Raw genomic sequence first — 16,067 nt, 5'->3', positions numbered from 1 at the left:
TTATATTTGCAATTTTCTACAAATAGTGGGTCTTCCGCATTTATAATAAATAAATAAATAAATGAATAAATAAATTTATAATACCTTGCAAATAGGGAATAGCTGGGCATCCATATATTAGTTAACCCAGTTCAGCTTAAATATAATTGATTGGGATAAAACAAAGCTCAAAGATATATAGTAAAATGACCCCTCCCCAAAAAACCTTCATTCTTTTTTTTAATTCAAGATTCTATTGGTAGTAGTAATCTTATAATTAGCATAGTGTCCTAGAAATCGTTGGATTATCATTTTCTATGCTTATGTCGTTTCAGTTTATTCCATCTAAACACGCAATAAAAAATTTTAAAGTGTGGATTTGGTTAATGATCTAATAAACTTAAAAGGCAACAAGACCAAAGATACTTTTTCTTTTGGGGGGCAAAGATAGGGAAAACAGGGTCACTGTTAGTCACTAATCTTTTAGAATTGAAGCTATAGCTATGACTGTCACAACTACTAAAAAAAAAAAAGCCTTTTGATGAAAAATTTCCCCAAATATCTATAGGTCAGATTTCAACAGCTGTTTTTTGCTAACAATTTTGACTGAGTAAGCTTTTTTTTTTGGTATGCCAGAATTTGACAAATCAAAAAAAAAATCTTACTAATGTGACATACCTTGATTAAAATGTAATAGTTGAATCAAAATATTATTGGTAGATACCAGATTTGAAAGTAAGCTGTGTTTTCTTCTTTTTGTGCTAAGATGACACTCTCTTTTTTTGCTCTCAAGTTTTAGTCACCTTACTCACTCTGAATCTTTCTTGTTTTTAAAAAGGATTTAAAATGAGAAAGCATGCTTTAAAATGGAAGAAAATGAACCAAAATACTCATACTTTTCTTTACCTTTTTCTCAACAGAAATCTTTCTTCCTCCACATTAAATACATTCAGTGTCTTTGGAATGGAATATTTTATTTCACATTTTATTGTGGCAATACTAAAAAATGTCCTCTTTCTTGCCAGGTTAATTTGCCACATGAAGGTTATTCCAAAAGAAATTTTGCTTTCCCGGCGCAGTCTAGTTCCTTCCCCCTTGGTGGTTTATCACCTACCAAAAATACATACTTCTTTACATTCCATAGCATTGTATGTTCATATGGGTACATAAAGAAGTATGTACTCTGAGTAGGTCTAGGTGGTTGTCAGATAAACCTGAAATGTTTCATTTTCCTTATTCCTTTATCATTAGAGTAACATTGAACTTTCTCATTATTTACAAAAATGGTGCAATTACTTGCACAGATTACTTTCTCACAAGGACTGAACTTTAGTGTCATTTACCTGCACATTTGGCATTAAGGCTTACTATACTTTGTTGTTGATGCTGGACATAGTCACTTCCAAACATATCTGTTGCTCTTCATCCTGGTTTGACCAAATTTGTATGATTCATTGGCTTGATGAAGTTGTGCAGGATATATTTCTGTAATTGGAAAGGTTTCATCATGGTCTTCTCAGCAGAATTCTTTCATGACTTGTGCTTCTGAATTCTAAAAGCAGGTAGTCCAATGGAAAATAAATTTTTCATAAACTACATCTTAATAAAAATATCCCGTGTTATCCAATTAATACTTTTTTATGTAGATTTTATAATTTGTAAGTAATAAAATATGTCCAAAATGCCTTAAGGGCAAATTTTCAAGAGAATAACTAAGTTTAAATAGAAAAGAAATAGTTGTTATTGTAAGATTTAAGCTACCAGTAGGCCATAGGTCAAAAGTGGTAATGTTTATTTGAATGCTTCTTTAATGTTTTTATTGTCATTATTAGTCATTAAATTTATTTATTCGAAGTTTCATGCCATTTTCTAGGATGATTAAAAATTAATAATCAGATATAAAATATTTATCTAGTTGCTAGTCAATTAAAACTTTCATTTTTTAAAAAACCTCTTTGATGAACATACTAGAGCAATTGAACGGTAAACCAAGTGTGTGAGTATGTAAACTTAAAAGAACTGAAAAGTTTGGGGGTAGGTTCAGCCCAATTTTTTAACACATGCATTTGTCAGACATGGAAATAAGTTATAGTAAGAGAAGACTTAATTCTTATAGCAGTGAAGGCTTAATTGCAAATAAAGTATCACAGGAAATTTCGTAGTTTAAAAAAAAGCCAGGGAAAGTGGATTTCCTGCAGCCCATGACAAAAAGCTAGTGCAGCTGATAGAGAACAAATCAGAATGTAGCTGTAGATAGCCCAGTACTACAAAGAGAAACAGCAATGCAGTATTAGAATTATAGCATGCACATTCTGAGTTTAAATTAGATTGTCTTTATGGCTATTCAGTGATAAGCATTTTTAAAAATATCTCATGATTATATTTCTTAGTGTCCTGAATCTTGAAGTAATCATTTAGTAATTTTTGAGATAGCATCTCTGAAAATAGGTTATAATTTACTGGAGTGACAAAATGATCCACTACACAGACATTGCCAAAAATAAACCTTTAATTTTAGTAATTAATAAATGGCAGGAAAGGACCTTTACACTTATGATATAACATCTTTCAAATAAGTTGTCTGGCATGATATATTGGGCTACTTTTTCAAAGCCTCTATTTTACACTACTAAGGCTTTCTACTTGAACTCTAAAATTAAACTGTGTTCAGATAGATAGTAATTAATCACTGAAAGCAACCATCTAGTAAATCATAGGTAAGCATGCAGAAAGTCAAAGGAATCCTTATAAGTACAGAATAACATAGGCCTTGTGATGCTGTTACCTGTAAGCTTAGTATCATGCAGCATTTGCAGTTGGAAGAGAGGTAATGACCTAGAGAGACAGACCCATCAGCAGCAGCCATCTCATCCTGAGTGTTCGTTCACTCTATTCGCTGATTCAGCTCTTCATTACATGGGAGGGGGGAGGTAAGGGGGAAGTGTCGGTGAATACAGTACCTCACCTTCTTAAATAGATAAAACTTAACCTCTCCCGCCCCCCTCCTTCCCAAAAAAACTAGTGTCTACAGTAAAATTTAATCATCATTGGCTATCTTTCTTGGAATGTCAAATTACTAATACTGCGTAGAAATGAGTACCTTGTGCTTGCTGGACCGAAAGTTAAGGATGCTAGAATGTCCAAGGAAGATGAACCTAGCTCATTTCTCAGATGAAGAACTCCGGAAGAGGAAAAAAAGTTGCAGAGGAAATTACTTAATAATTTTTAAAAGGCAAAAAAGCATACCTTTCTCCCCGCCCCCCCAAGCAATACCAAATCCCCCCCCCCCTTCCATTATCCTACCCCCACCATAATGTATTGGATTCTTCTGGCTTCTTAAAAAGTACACTGCATCTTTTCTTGCTTGAGGTTTTGCTTTTGTTTTGTTTTTAGTTTCCAAGATTAAAGGGTAGGCAGATCTGTATTGAGGCTACCTTTTTATCTCCAGAGGTCAAGTCTGCAAGCGAGGTCAGGACTTCCACATGGACACTACAGAGGCTAACCATATTTCCCACTCAGAGGGGTTGAGCTAAACTGTTACAGCTTTATAGGCAGCTAAGCATTTAAAACATGCACTCCCAGGCAAACGGGCTCTCTTGTGCCTCTCTCTTCCCTGACCATATTTAGTCAACCATAGCAAAAAATAGTCTCTCAGCTGTCGATTGTCGATCCAGAAGCTAAGGAAGCCTCTATCTTGCTTTCTGCCTATTGATTGTTCATCCTGCAGTCCCAACACACTGCTTTGCCATTTGTCCTGCAATTTTTTTTTAGCACTGCCAAATAAAGCGGTCTCTCATGTTTCCACTTATATTTCCCAGATTTTCACTGAGCTTGCGCTGTTACTAGTAAAGCCTGTCACTATACTTAGAAGCACTGCAGAGCAGAAAGGCAAAGAGAAAAGAAACATCACCTTGACTAGAGTAGCAAGACAGACATTAGATATATGTGGAACAAGAAATATTGCTTTACTGTCACAACATGTTTTATATTCTGAATGTTTTTGGTGGTGACAAGTGTCAGAGTAATATAAAGCTGTAGGCCTGAGTAGTTGTAGTTAACTGTTCCTGCATATATTTTTCAATCAATAAATATGGTTTGATTCTATTATATTTGAATAGATGATAGGTAAGATAGTCAAATAATTTGTGTAATGGAGGAGGGAAGAACGAAGGTAAGGAAAAAAATTGCTGTGTTCATATAAAATCTTTGGAGGCTAATGAGATTAAACTTGATTAAAATATGGATAATTATAATTCACAAATAGCTTTTATTCAGTGTTTTTTTTGGGGGAGAAAAATCCAGGTAATGGTTTTTCATGGAACAGTCTACTAAGTATACATTTACATTGAAATGGAGTGTCAAAGTATATGCAAAATATATTTTAATGTGAATAAATGCACTGTTATATTTAAATATAAAATAGTTGTTTTCTTCAGAAAGAGTTTGAAGTATTTCATGACCCTTTTTAGTTTAAAAAACAAAACAAAACATTTATTAACATTAAAGCTTCTTCTACCGCAAAGACCAAATAACCCACAACTTTATGTTATGGCACAGAACTCTTGTTGGAAGCATATACGGAATTTTATTATCATGTCACACACACACACACACACACACACACACACACACACAGAGACACACACATATTTAACCAGGAGAAGGCAGAATGCTAATATTAAATTGAATAACCCTGTGGGGAAAAAAAATCATTTCAACATGATATAAAAAAAAAACCCAACCAAACTATAAACCTAGAAGACCAACTGCTATCTTTCCTTTATCAGTATTTTCTCAGAAATATCACTCAAGAGAAGAACCCAGGAAAAAAAATCATAGTCGCTTTTCTAGGTTCATTTTGGTATAGGACAAATTTGCCCTTGAGACTGTGCCTTTGCAGGTTTAGTGCAAGTTACAAGGGACCTTAGAGGTCATCTGGTTTAATCCCCTCATTTTACAGATGAACCCAGAGGTTAAATGATTTGCCCAAGGTCAAACAGCTATTTTGTAGCAGAACCAGGACTACAATTTGGTTTATATTGTTGGAGGCTTATTTGGAATAGTTTGAGGGGTCCCATAGTACCACATTACCTCCTTGTTGCTTCAGCTATCTGATTGTTTATTTGTTCAATCAGAAATTGAACAAACTACACGTGTAGTATAAATGAATAAAATTTTTCAGGGTTTAGGGGGTTCAGGATTTCCAGATTGTTGAAATACCATGTTTGTGGATCATTTATAAAATCTGTCCTTGCTAGCTATATGGTATCTCTACTGTAGTGCCTAGTGCAATGATCTGTAGATGATAGGCACTTAGTGAGTATTGTTGATAAATGAGAAGGTGGAGAGGGTAACCGTAACCATATAGAAATAAGTAGGTAACTGCTTCCCTTGTGCCTACACTAGTGGTGCTGGTGGAGGTGGCAGTCCCTGGCTGTCTAGCATGTTTCGTTTTTCTGGTGCGTTGTTCCCACCAGTGAGTGGAAATCTTGGTGGACAGTTACATCATCTGTCTTATTCCTGTACCTGTTTTGGAGAGGAGGCAGCATGGGCAGACTTCAGGAATTTTATATGTATGAAGTTATGAATACTTTTTTCTTTCATGGAGTTAAAAAGGATCAGATCTTCAGTATAGGATGTAAAAATGAGTGCTGGGGCAGGGGAAAAAAAAGCTAGAATAGTTGTAGGGAGTAGTAGTGACAGTTTTATGATCTACTGTCATTAGATTCTGGCAACAGGGGCTTGAGGTTACCATGATGGAAAGGTAAGTAGTAGGGTAAGATTATGCTGGTTCTGTGGTGAGCCAGCATGCTATTACTACTGTTCAGCAATTTCACATTGGGACAAAAATCACATACCTACCAAACAGTTAATATGGGGCTAGAGATTTTTAGCCTAGATAAAAGTTAGAGACAAATAACTTGCTCATTCATCTTGCTCTATTCAACCAAGAACTCATTTCACTTGTCTTCAGCAAGAGTGTGTCTTTGTTTAATGTAGAAAAGCATTTATTGAGTACCTGCTATGTAATTACCCTGATGTGGAGGATTCAAAGATAAATAAGACAGTTTTTAACAGCATGGGAAATAGAAAAGTTTATTTTGCAGAATGTTGAAATAAAAGAAGGGGAGGGAACCTTTGGCTTTGGTACTGTGAAGGGTAGTTTTTTATTTGGATGTGAAGAAATGCCTTATTTTGATAGGCAGAAATTTTGAAGAAGGACATTTCAGTTGTAAGAACACTTCTACTTAATAATTTACATTTACATAATGCCTTAACAGTTTATAGGATGCATTTGCATTATATATGTTCTCATTTGATTCTTGTGACTCATCTGAGGAGACAGGGCAAGTGGTAGTATCCTTACTTTTCACATGAGGAAACAGGTTCAGAGAACTTGGGTGATTTGTCCATACTGCTAGTGCCAGGACTAGGAACCTCTGGTCTCTTTTGGTGAGCTTCTTTACTTTCCTGGCTCTTTTGTAGGCTTTATTTGCTTTGAACCTCTCTTGTCTTTTGTTACTTGAATAATATGGCATTAATTTGGACTTGCCAATTTAGGAATTTGTGATATTTTAACTGACATTAGCTAGCATTTTTCTTTATAGACGGTGACAAGGTAGAATTCAAGAACTGGTAAGCAAATTAAGGCAGCTTAAACACTGGGGCATAGTTAACCTGCTAAAGCAAACAAATGTTTAAAATATTTTAAAAGCCCACTTTCCAAATGGATGCTTCTGATTATAAGTGAGTATTATCCATTAGTTAAAAACAAGTTAAAGTAGGCATTATACTTGGAATCATTTTCTTGGTGGTTAGTTGCTATACTTGGACAGGTATCTCCTTTTGGTGATTCTAAGGGTGCTACAAGGTCCAGCCTGCTCCATAATTTCTCTTTTTCCTTCATGGTCTACTTCTTTGACTGTCTATCATGGACTAGGTGTGAGACAATGCCTCCAATTTTTGTAATTTTACTGTCAAATATTATCTCCGGAAGACCTCTGTTAAAATTCAGTGTGTTTTCTAAGGGGAGGATGCATACATTGTAAAACTAAATTTAAGAGGGAGAATGCCCAAAACAAATTTAATCTACTTGATGAAATTTCCAAGTAATAAAAAGATGTTAAAAATTGTAGTTCACACATTTTGATGTTTATCTGAATTAGTAAGAGATTTACCATATCATGCCCTTTGAAGAAGAGTGTAAACTCCTAAGTGAAGTCATATATATTGGAAGGGATATTAGAGGTCTCTTAGTCTAGTGCCTCACCCTTCCCCTTTTACAGGTGTGGTTGTGTCCCAGAGAGATTGTTGCTTGCCCATGCAGATAGTACATAACAGAGCCAGGATTTAATAAACCCAGGTCTTTGGTCTCAAAACCCAATTCTTTTTCCACTATTAACCCTCTCCTTTGTGCAGAAATTGAAAACCGGAATGCTTTGAATATACTTTATTTTAGTTTACATGTTGTGTCCTTTTGGTAGAATATAAGCCCCTTAGTGGCAGACTTTGGGGTGGGGAATCTACCTGTACTTAAATCGTTATCACCTTGTAGAGTACCTTGTACATATTGGAGGTGTTTTTTTTTTTATCATTATCCAAATACTTCTTTTAAAATTTATTTTTAGTTCTGAATTCTTTCCCTTCTTCCAGCCCCTCCCCACCCATTGAGAAGGCAAGAAATATGATACACATTATATATGTGAAATCACACAAAGCATATTTCCACCTTAGCAATGTTTACCTAGGTATACATATGTACAGGAGAACAGGAGAAAGAATTGACATTGCTCTGCTCATTTCAACATAATCTTACATAATAATGAGACATTGATCTAATTCTTAGTGACTGTCATGATTAAAGCTTCTTTGAGGTATATATAATTAGCATGGGAGAAGAAACTAAATTTTGGGGAAAAATACCAGTGTATTTAATGGTGTCAAGTGTACCTATAGTAATGTAACTTTAGAGAGTGGTAGAACATTGTGTTACAGGAATAGCATTAGTCTTAAATTCAAAATGTTCCAAGTTTGGTTCCTCCTTCAGTGTAGATTAGCTATATGATCCATAGCGAGATAATTAACCCTCTATTTCCTCATCTGAGAAATAGGGAGGGAATGTTAATGCTTTTATAATCTACCTTAAAAAGTTGGTATGAGGAAAACCACTTCATAAATGATAAAATGGCCTATAAATTGCGATACTATTATTACTAGTACCACTAATAATAGTAGTAGTAGTAATAATAATGATAATAGTATAGACTATCCCTGTTTTCCCCTCAAAATTTTCTCAGCATATTTTTCTGACTATTCCAGTTTTGCTTTAAAAAAAAACACCCAGTTTTTGTTCTATGTATACATAATTATTCTGAGTCATAGCATTCAAGGAAAAAAAACAAATTTAATATCTTCATTGAATAGGTTGTACATTCCAAGTCAGCATTTAAAATATTCCCCCCCCCACCTGTCTTAATCTCACCTTTGCTACTGACTTCTTTCCTGCTGCCTACAAATATCCTCAGGTTTCCCTCATGCTAAAAAAAAACAAAACAAAACTGTTCCCTTGACCTTGATACCCTCATGCTATGATACTATATATTTAGTCCTTTTAAATGATAAATGTAAGAGTTGTCCTTTCTCCTACCTCTACTTTCTTTTCAAATTTAAGATTACTTTTTTCAATTATCAGGCATTTATTTTTCCCCCTTTCTACCTTGACTGTCCCCCTCCTCAACAAAATCTAAAGCCCTTCTAACAAATAAGCATGATCAAAAACAAATTCCGTATTAGCTATATCCAAACTGTATATTTATTTCTGCATATTAGTCCATCACCTCTTTGTCAGGAGGTAGGTAACATTCTTCATCTATTTTCTGTATTCATGCTTAATCATTAACATTGATTTTGTACATATGAGTCCTTATTCTCTGACTTTTCTTTGGTATGCATAGTGGTATTGCTGGGTCAAAGGGTTTGCACAGTCTAGTAATATTTGGGGGATGGTTTCATATTGCTTTCCAGAACGGCTGTACCAGTTCACTAACAGTGCATCAGTGTTCATGTTTTCCTGAAGCCCCTCATACATAATATAATTTTCCCTTTTTTTGTCAACTTTGCCAATTTGTTGGGTATAAATAGAACCTAAAAATTGTTTTAATTTGCATTTCTCTATTAGTGATTTTGGAGCATTTCTTCATATGGCTATAGGCAACTTAGATTTCTTTGCTTGAGAATTGCTTGCTCCTGTCTTTTGACCCTCTATTTTTTTGACAACATCTACTCCTCAACCCCTTTTAGTATGGCTTTCAGCCCTTCAAGCTGCAGATGTAATTCTCTCCAAAGTTTCCAATGACCTCCATGGCTAAAATCAATTACTTTACGATATTTTATTGATACTTTTTAAAAATAAGAACAATGCATATCCCAGTGACTTTCCTTTTCCCCCACTCCAAAAAAACAAAACAAGAACAATTACTTTTTCTCCGGTCTCATCCTTCTCAATACCATTTGCCACTTTGTATTGCATGATATTTTCTTCCTTGACTTCTGTGGTGCTATCCTCTCCTGCGTCTTTTTCTACTTATCTTGTCATTCCTTCTCTGTTTTTTTTGTTGGTTTCTTCTCCTTCGGACTCCAAAGTATGGATGTCTCTCAAGGTTTTGACTTTGTCCTTCTATTTAATTTCTTTGACTATCTGATTCACGTCCATGACTTTACTTGTAAATTACTTTGTAGGTAACTACAAAATCTGTACATCTTGTACCAGTGTATGTTTCAAGTTCAGGCCTGCGTCTCATTTCCATCTGCCTTCTTGGAATCTCTACTTGAAGTCTTGTAAGCACTACGATCTTGACTTTTCTAAAGCTAAACTCATTACTTTTGCCCCAAATTTGCCTTTCTCCCAGTGTATTTTGATGGAACTTTATCACTTGGGCTTAAAAACTGAGTAGCTTTGTACTTTCTCTAACTCATCTCAGTGCATCAATTTTTTCTCCCTTCCAGTCTTGGCCATGTGACTTCCATGCTCAAAAACTTTCAGTGTTTCCCTTTTGCCTATAAGATAAAATATAAACCCTTTCACTTGGAATTTAAATTCCTCGATAATCTGTCTTCTAGGGTTATAATGTAAAAAACATTAAATTTGGGGTCAGAGGACCTGAGCTTTAAGTCTGACCTCTAATACTTTTAAGACCTGTTTGCCTTTGGGTCATATGCTTCACCACTGTGAGCCTCTTTTCCCTCACCTGTTTATTCATTCCATCAGCATTTATCAAGTGCCAAATGCTGTGCTAAGCCATTTTACTTGAACCCTCTTTTCTTCATCTCAAAACCCCTGGTCATTACTACCCACTTGGCTTCTTTTTTCCAGTCTCTGACGAGAAGGTGGCCTTTCTCCTTGCCAAGACACCTCCATTTGTACATTAATTCCATCCTTTCCCGTCTTGTCCAGCAGATTGCATCCTCAGTCTCTGTCTTGGATCTTCAGCCTTTTCCTATCAGCTACCTTCAAATAGGCCAAACCTTTCTTATCTTTAAAATACCTTTGCTGGCATACCCTACTATCCCCTCAAAATATCATCCTAGATCTCCTTTTCTCTCTCTCAGACAAACTCATAGAAAAATTCATCTACACTCACTCATTAACCTTTGTAGTCTGGCTTTTGGCCTCATCATTCAATGGAAACTGCTCTCTCCAACAATCTGTTAATTGCCATATCTGATGGGCTCTTCTCAGTCCTGTCTTCTCAGTCCTCATCCTTCTCAGCCCTGTCTGTTGGCAGCGATACTGTTGACCACTCTCTTCATGGATATGCTCTGCTTTCTGCGTTCTTCTGACACTACTCTCTCTTATTTTGCCTCCAACCTATTTGACCATTCTTTATTAATCTCCTAGGTCCTTTTTTCTTCTCCCTCTAAACTTTCTCTTGACGTGTAGTACCTTTCTGTTGACTTTTCCCCATGCCTGGAAAGTACTCCCTTCTTACCTCTACCTCATAGTCTCTATCATCCTTTAAGACACAATTGAAACATCATTTTCCACATAAAACCTATTCTGTTCTCTCCCATTTTTAGTACTCTCCCACCCAAATTACTTTGTAAATATTTGTATTTATTAACTATATACATATATATATGTATGAGTGCATGTGTGTACACACATACACACGAGTCTCCCTCACTATATTGACAGCCTTGAGGAATGTCTAGTTAGAGAGTGTGGTATGGATGATGTTACAGCGAATGGCCAAGTAGGGGGCAAGCCAGGAGAGAGTAAGTAAGCTGGAGGCAGATTGTGTAAAGTGCTTTAAATGTGAAACAGGAGTGTGTCTTTTATCATAAAGGCAGTATCAAGCCACTGGAAATTATAAAGAAGGAATAGACATGGTCAGACTGTTGGTTTAGGAATTACCACTTTGGCAGCTGTGTAGAGAGAGAATGGTTCAGAGAGGGGAGAAATTTGAGTCAGAGTCTAATTAGGAGGTTGTTGCAGTAATCCAAATAAATCTTGAGGGGTTGAATGATAATGTAGCTATGTGAATGGAGAAAAGTAGATGCTTGTGAGAGATGTTGTAGAGGCTAAATCAGTTTTACTTGTCAGCTAATTGGTGGGAAAGTAAAGAGTTAAAGGTAACCCCTAGGCTAGGCGTGGGAATGTGGGGCCTCAAGGCCACAAGTGGCTGTCTAGGTCCTTGGTCTGTGGCCTTTTGACTTGAGTCTAAGTTTTACAGAACAGATCCTTTTATTAAGGGGATTTGTTCTGTGAAGTTTGAATTCAGTCAAAGGGCTGCACTTGAGGACCTAGAAATAAATAAATAGAAAATAATTACCAGAGGGAAGGCACCAGAATTAAGAGGGGTTGGAGAAGTCTTCCTATACAGGGATGATAATTTGTGGTAATTATCATCTACAAAGAGATGATAATTGAATCCAGGGAACTGAGGTCACCAATTGGAAGTATGGAGAATAGAGGTGGGCTCGGGACAAAAGTGGGAAATAATAAAAGTCTTAAGTGAATAGAACTAACTCAACTAATAAAACTTTGAAAAATAATACTGTTTGATTTTTGGGCACCTGATGAAAATCTAGAAATATTTTATCCTTTATACCTAAGTGCGAGAAATACAAAATAGAGAAATTTACTGCCTTGGGGAAATAGGCTAAAGATGTAGACCAAGAAAAGCCCCTCCTACCTCCAAAAAGAGTATGAAACTTTAAATAGATGTGACCAAAAGTGATTTACATATCTTTCTTTAAGGTATCCTTTAGTTTATTTTGGGTAGTTGATACTCTTTCCCATTATTTGGGATAAAATAGTATGTGAACTTGGGTTTGGTAATTTATGTATTAGAGTCTATTTTTAGTCTGAGGTCATATTAGATTAAGGATAGGGACTGAATTTGTGATTTCATTGGTATACAGAATTCCTGGAATGAAAACCTCTGTTTAATGATGTAGGTCAGCACATTCTTTGCAATTTATGGTTTTAGAGTTAGCTAAAGCACTGTGAGGTTGTGATTTACCTAAGATCACACAAGCATTATGTATCAAAGGTAGGGCTTGAACCCAAGTCTTCCTAGTTCTGAGGCTAGTCCTCTTCTCACCTTGCTACCTGTTATGAAGTATTATAAATTTAAGAGACATGATGTTTGAATTTACATTCTTGTTTGGCTTTCTCATTTTACCCTAGAATTATGCAGGATGAATAACATCATTCCCATTTGCAAATGAAAACCTGAAATTCAGCGAGATTAATTTGCTCAGTCAGGTAGTCCTTCTCACCTTGAAAGGGGAGGTGCTGTTACATTTCCTCATCTCTTCTCCTAGCTAGTATCGGTCATTATGATTACAGAGTTTTGGGCTTCAGTGTTCTTTAGTTTTCTAATGTTTCTCTGAATTCCTTATATTTACTCTTACAGCATAATTATATTATGTTACATTTATATGTTGCCTTTGTTTAATAATTCTCTCGTCAGTGGGTACTTGCTGGGTTTATAACGGGCTATTTTGATGATTTTCATATATATGATAGAGAATAGGCTTTTCCAGAGAAAAGCATTTAAAACAAGTCCTATCAAATTTGACTTTCAGTGCAATGCGTGTGTTACTATCCAAACTGCCAAGACCATGGATTGTGGATGAGAAGAAAGATGATGGTTACACTGCCTTGCATCTAGCTGCACTTAATAATCATGTAGAAGTGGCTGAACTCTTGGTGCATCAGGTAAAGTATACAACATAAGATTTACAGCTAGGTAGTGCAGTGGATAGAACACTGGGTCTAGAGTGAGCAAGACCAGAGTTCAGATTCACCTTTGAGCTTAGTCCAGTGAGATAAGTGCTCCAATATAGTCATAAACTTTCATCATGAAATTCTGTTAGCACTTTTCATTATGTAAATTGTAAGTAGGTCAGTCAATTAAGAATAATAATAGGTAGTATTTATGTAGCTCTTTAAGTTTTGCAGAGCACTTTACAAATATCATCTCATTTTATCCTCAAGCAACCCTGGTGGGTAGGTGCTTATGGTAGGCCTGGCTCTAGCACTGTTAATTCAGTTTTTGATGTTGGGATAAAATGAGGCACTCTGAGAGTCACTGAACATTTAACAGACAAGGTTGACTTTGAGCTAACTCCAAAAAGAATATGCAACAAAGATAGCTTCTCTGGACGAGATCTCCCTCGTGTCTCTTTGGAAACTCATCTGATCATTAAGTCATCAGAGTATTGTGACTCATGTGGTCTCAGGTACCTACCAAGTCTGAAGAGCCCAGACTATATGCAGCTTGACCAGAAAGCTGTGTGGTGGAGAGAAAGCTGGATCAGAGAAGCTGGGGCTGAAAGAATTTGTGTCAGAAAATTTTTGGTCCTATCAAAATGCCATTATTATCCTCATTTTACAGATGAGGAAATTGAGGTGGGTAGACGTTAAGTGACTTGTTTCAAGGTCACACAGCTTGTGTCTGAGGCTGTATTTGAACTCAGAACTCTCTGATAATAAAAATTTATTAGATAACTACTTTATATTTATCATTGTGTTTATAATAATAAGTAGAAGACAGCTTCTGCCCTCAGGAAGCTTACAGCATACTGGAAGGGAGTAAGACTAATGTGAAAAAATACAGTATCACATGAAGAGTAGATAAGAAGTGAATCTGTGCTAGGTTTTCTAGGATCATTCTAAGCTTCTGATATACTAGTATAACCTGAAATTCCAACTATTGGAGGTAGTCAATAAAATTTATTTGTAATGAAAACAACTAGAAAATTCAGATCACTTAGAACGTGTACATACTTCTTGAGGGCAGGTTTAGCACTATGCCTGGTACGTAATAGATCCCTGATGATTGATAACCAGTTTTTTTTTCTTCCCATGCTCTATTTTTGGTCATTTCTCATGAAAATTGATTATATTTTGAGGACAAATCATTATTCAAGCATCAATAAAAAGATGTATTTAAAAGAGGGAAAAAAAACCTCAACCAGAATGCTAGATTCCTTTTAATGAAGTAAAATTACCTTCTTGTGATATAATGAATCGCAGCATTTATTAAGCTCTTATCGTGTGCCGGGGGATACAAATAGAAAAAAGTGAGACAATCTCTCCCTTCAGAGAGGTAATATGGACATAAAAAAAAAGAAGTAAATGGAGACCAGGTATAAGGTTGTTCTAGAAGGAAACTTAATCTTTCTCCCAAACCTATCCCTCCTCCAAACAAACCTCCGTTTTCTCTACTCACTTTCTCTTTGACCTTCCCACCACCATCTAATCCAACCATTTACTAAAGTCTTTTGAAATATCTTCCTTATTTATTGGGCTACTACTTTAGGTAAGGCCTTCATAACCCCTAGACTGGATTATTACATTGCTTTCTTAAGTAGACTTGTCCATTTCACTCCTCTTTCATTTATCCTTCAAGCAGTTATCAAAATAATCCTCCTAAGTCACAAGTCTAAGCATCATTCTCTTGTTGGAGAACCTTGACTGGTTCTTTTTGCCTCTCTGGTAACATAACTGGATAGATTGTATATTTACTAAACATTTATTATATGCCAGGCACTGTACTAGGCACTGGTAGTACAAAAACCAAAATACAAGACAGTCCCTACTCTCAAGGAACTTAAATTTTGCTAGAAGAAGATAAAATTTAAAGGGGAGGTAGAAATTAAGGAGAGTTTGAGGAGCAACGGAAGAAGAAAGAGGGATATTTACGTAGGGGTAGGACAGTCGGCATGAGTGGGTGTGGAAAAGAGAAAGCAGGCCACGAAGGGGAGCTAGTGTAGAGGGATGAAGATAGCAGGCCAGAAGCGGAGCTTCCTGGTGTAGAAGGAGGGAACAGGCTGGAAGGGGACAGTGAGAGTAGAGCAACTGGATAAGGACTTATCTAACAGCCTTAGCCCGGAGTTGTCCCTGAGGTGCTATACAACCGGCCAGCTTTGTGAGGAAGTGGAACAGATATCTCAGCTTTGTATTTAAAGCCCTTCATAAATGACTCTAGCTTCCCTTAATAGATTAATTTCACATTACTCTCCTTGATGCTTTGAGTATTCTGTGTTTTGGCTAAACTTGCCTAATTGTTTCTTGAACTAAGCATTCTCCCTCTTGTCCTGAACCTTTGCTCAGGCTCTCCAGTGGTGAGGATGGATCGTAGATAAAGCAGTGGCCCTGGAGTGAGGAGGAACTGAGTTGGAATGCAGCCTCAGACCAAACACTTGACACTTAGTAACGGTGTGACCCTGGGCAAGTCACTGAACCCAAATTGAGAGAGAGAGAGAGAGAGAGAGAGAGAAGAGAGACAGAGAGACAGAGATAGATAGATAGATAGTTCTTAGCTTTAGTGGATACTGCTCATGTGCCAACTGGAAGCATTTCCTGATATAAGTTCTTTGAAATCAGGGACTCCTGTTTGCAACTCTAGTGCTTGTTACAATGTCTTGTATGCTTAGTAACTGGCACTTAATAAATGATTATGGCATTGAATTGTGAGCAGTCGATGATATATAGTATGAAGGATTTCCTCTAGGATGCTCTGTGTGCCCTTTTACCATTCTCCATTTCCGTCATCCCTCTCCCAGAATACCATGTC

The 16,067-nt window shown here is 36.3% G+C and overlaps 1 protein-coding gene and 1 long non-coding RNA gene across 3 annotated transcripts in view; one reads left to right on the top strand and one right to left on the bottom strand.

Annotated features, from left to right (window-relative positions):
* The window catches only part of MIB1 (MIB E3 ubiquitin protein ligase 1), a 140,059-nt gene that overhangs the window by 78,460 nt on the left and 45,532 nt on the right, over positions 1–16,067 (top strand). For both annotated transcript variants that reach the window (XR_013486236.1, XM_078153468.1), the window contains exon 13: positions 13,072–13,204. Coding sequence is in view for 1 of the 2 variants with exons in the window: in XM_078153468.1 (XP_078009594.1) it covers positions 13,072–13,204 (133 nt within the window). In the remaining variant the exon portion in view is untranslated. The remainder of the gene's footprint in view (positions 1–13,071; positions 13,205–16,067) is intronic.
* LOC110195782 (uncharacterized) lies at positions 1,371–3,499 on the bottom strand. Its single transcript, XR_002321010.2, has 4 exons — positions 3,414–3,499; positions 3,080–3,158; positions 2,765–2,886; positions 1,371–1,531 (listed from the first exon to the last, which is right to left on the bottom strand). It is a non-coding gene; the product is annotated as an uncharacterized LOC110195782 (long non-coding RNA).

The sequence above is a fragment of the Phascolarctos cinereus genome, unplaced genomic scaffold (assembly GCF_003287225.1).
Source record: "Phascolarctos cinereus isolate Bilbo 61053 unplaced genomic scaffold, phaCin_HiC Scaffold_4;HRSCAF=312, whole genome shotgun sequence".
NCBI lineage: Eukaryota > Metazoa > Chordata > Mammalia > Diprotodontia > Phascolarctidae > Phascolarctos > Phascolarctos cinereus.
The sequence above is the reverse complement of the archived record's forward strand: the minus strand, read 5'-3'. Positions and strand labels throughout refer to the sequence as shown.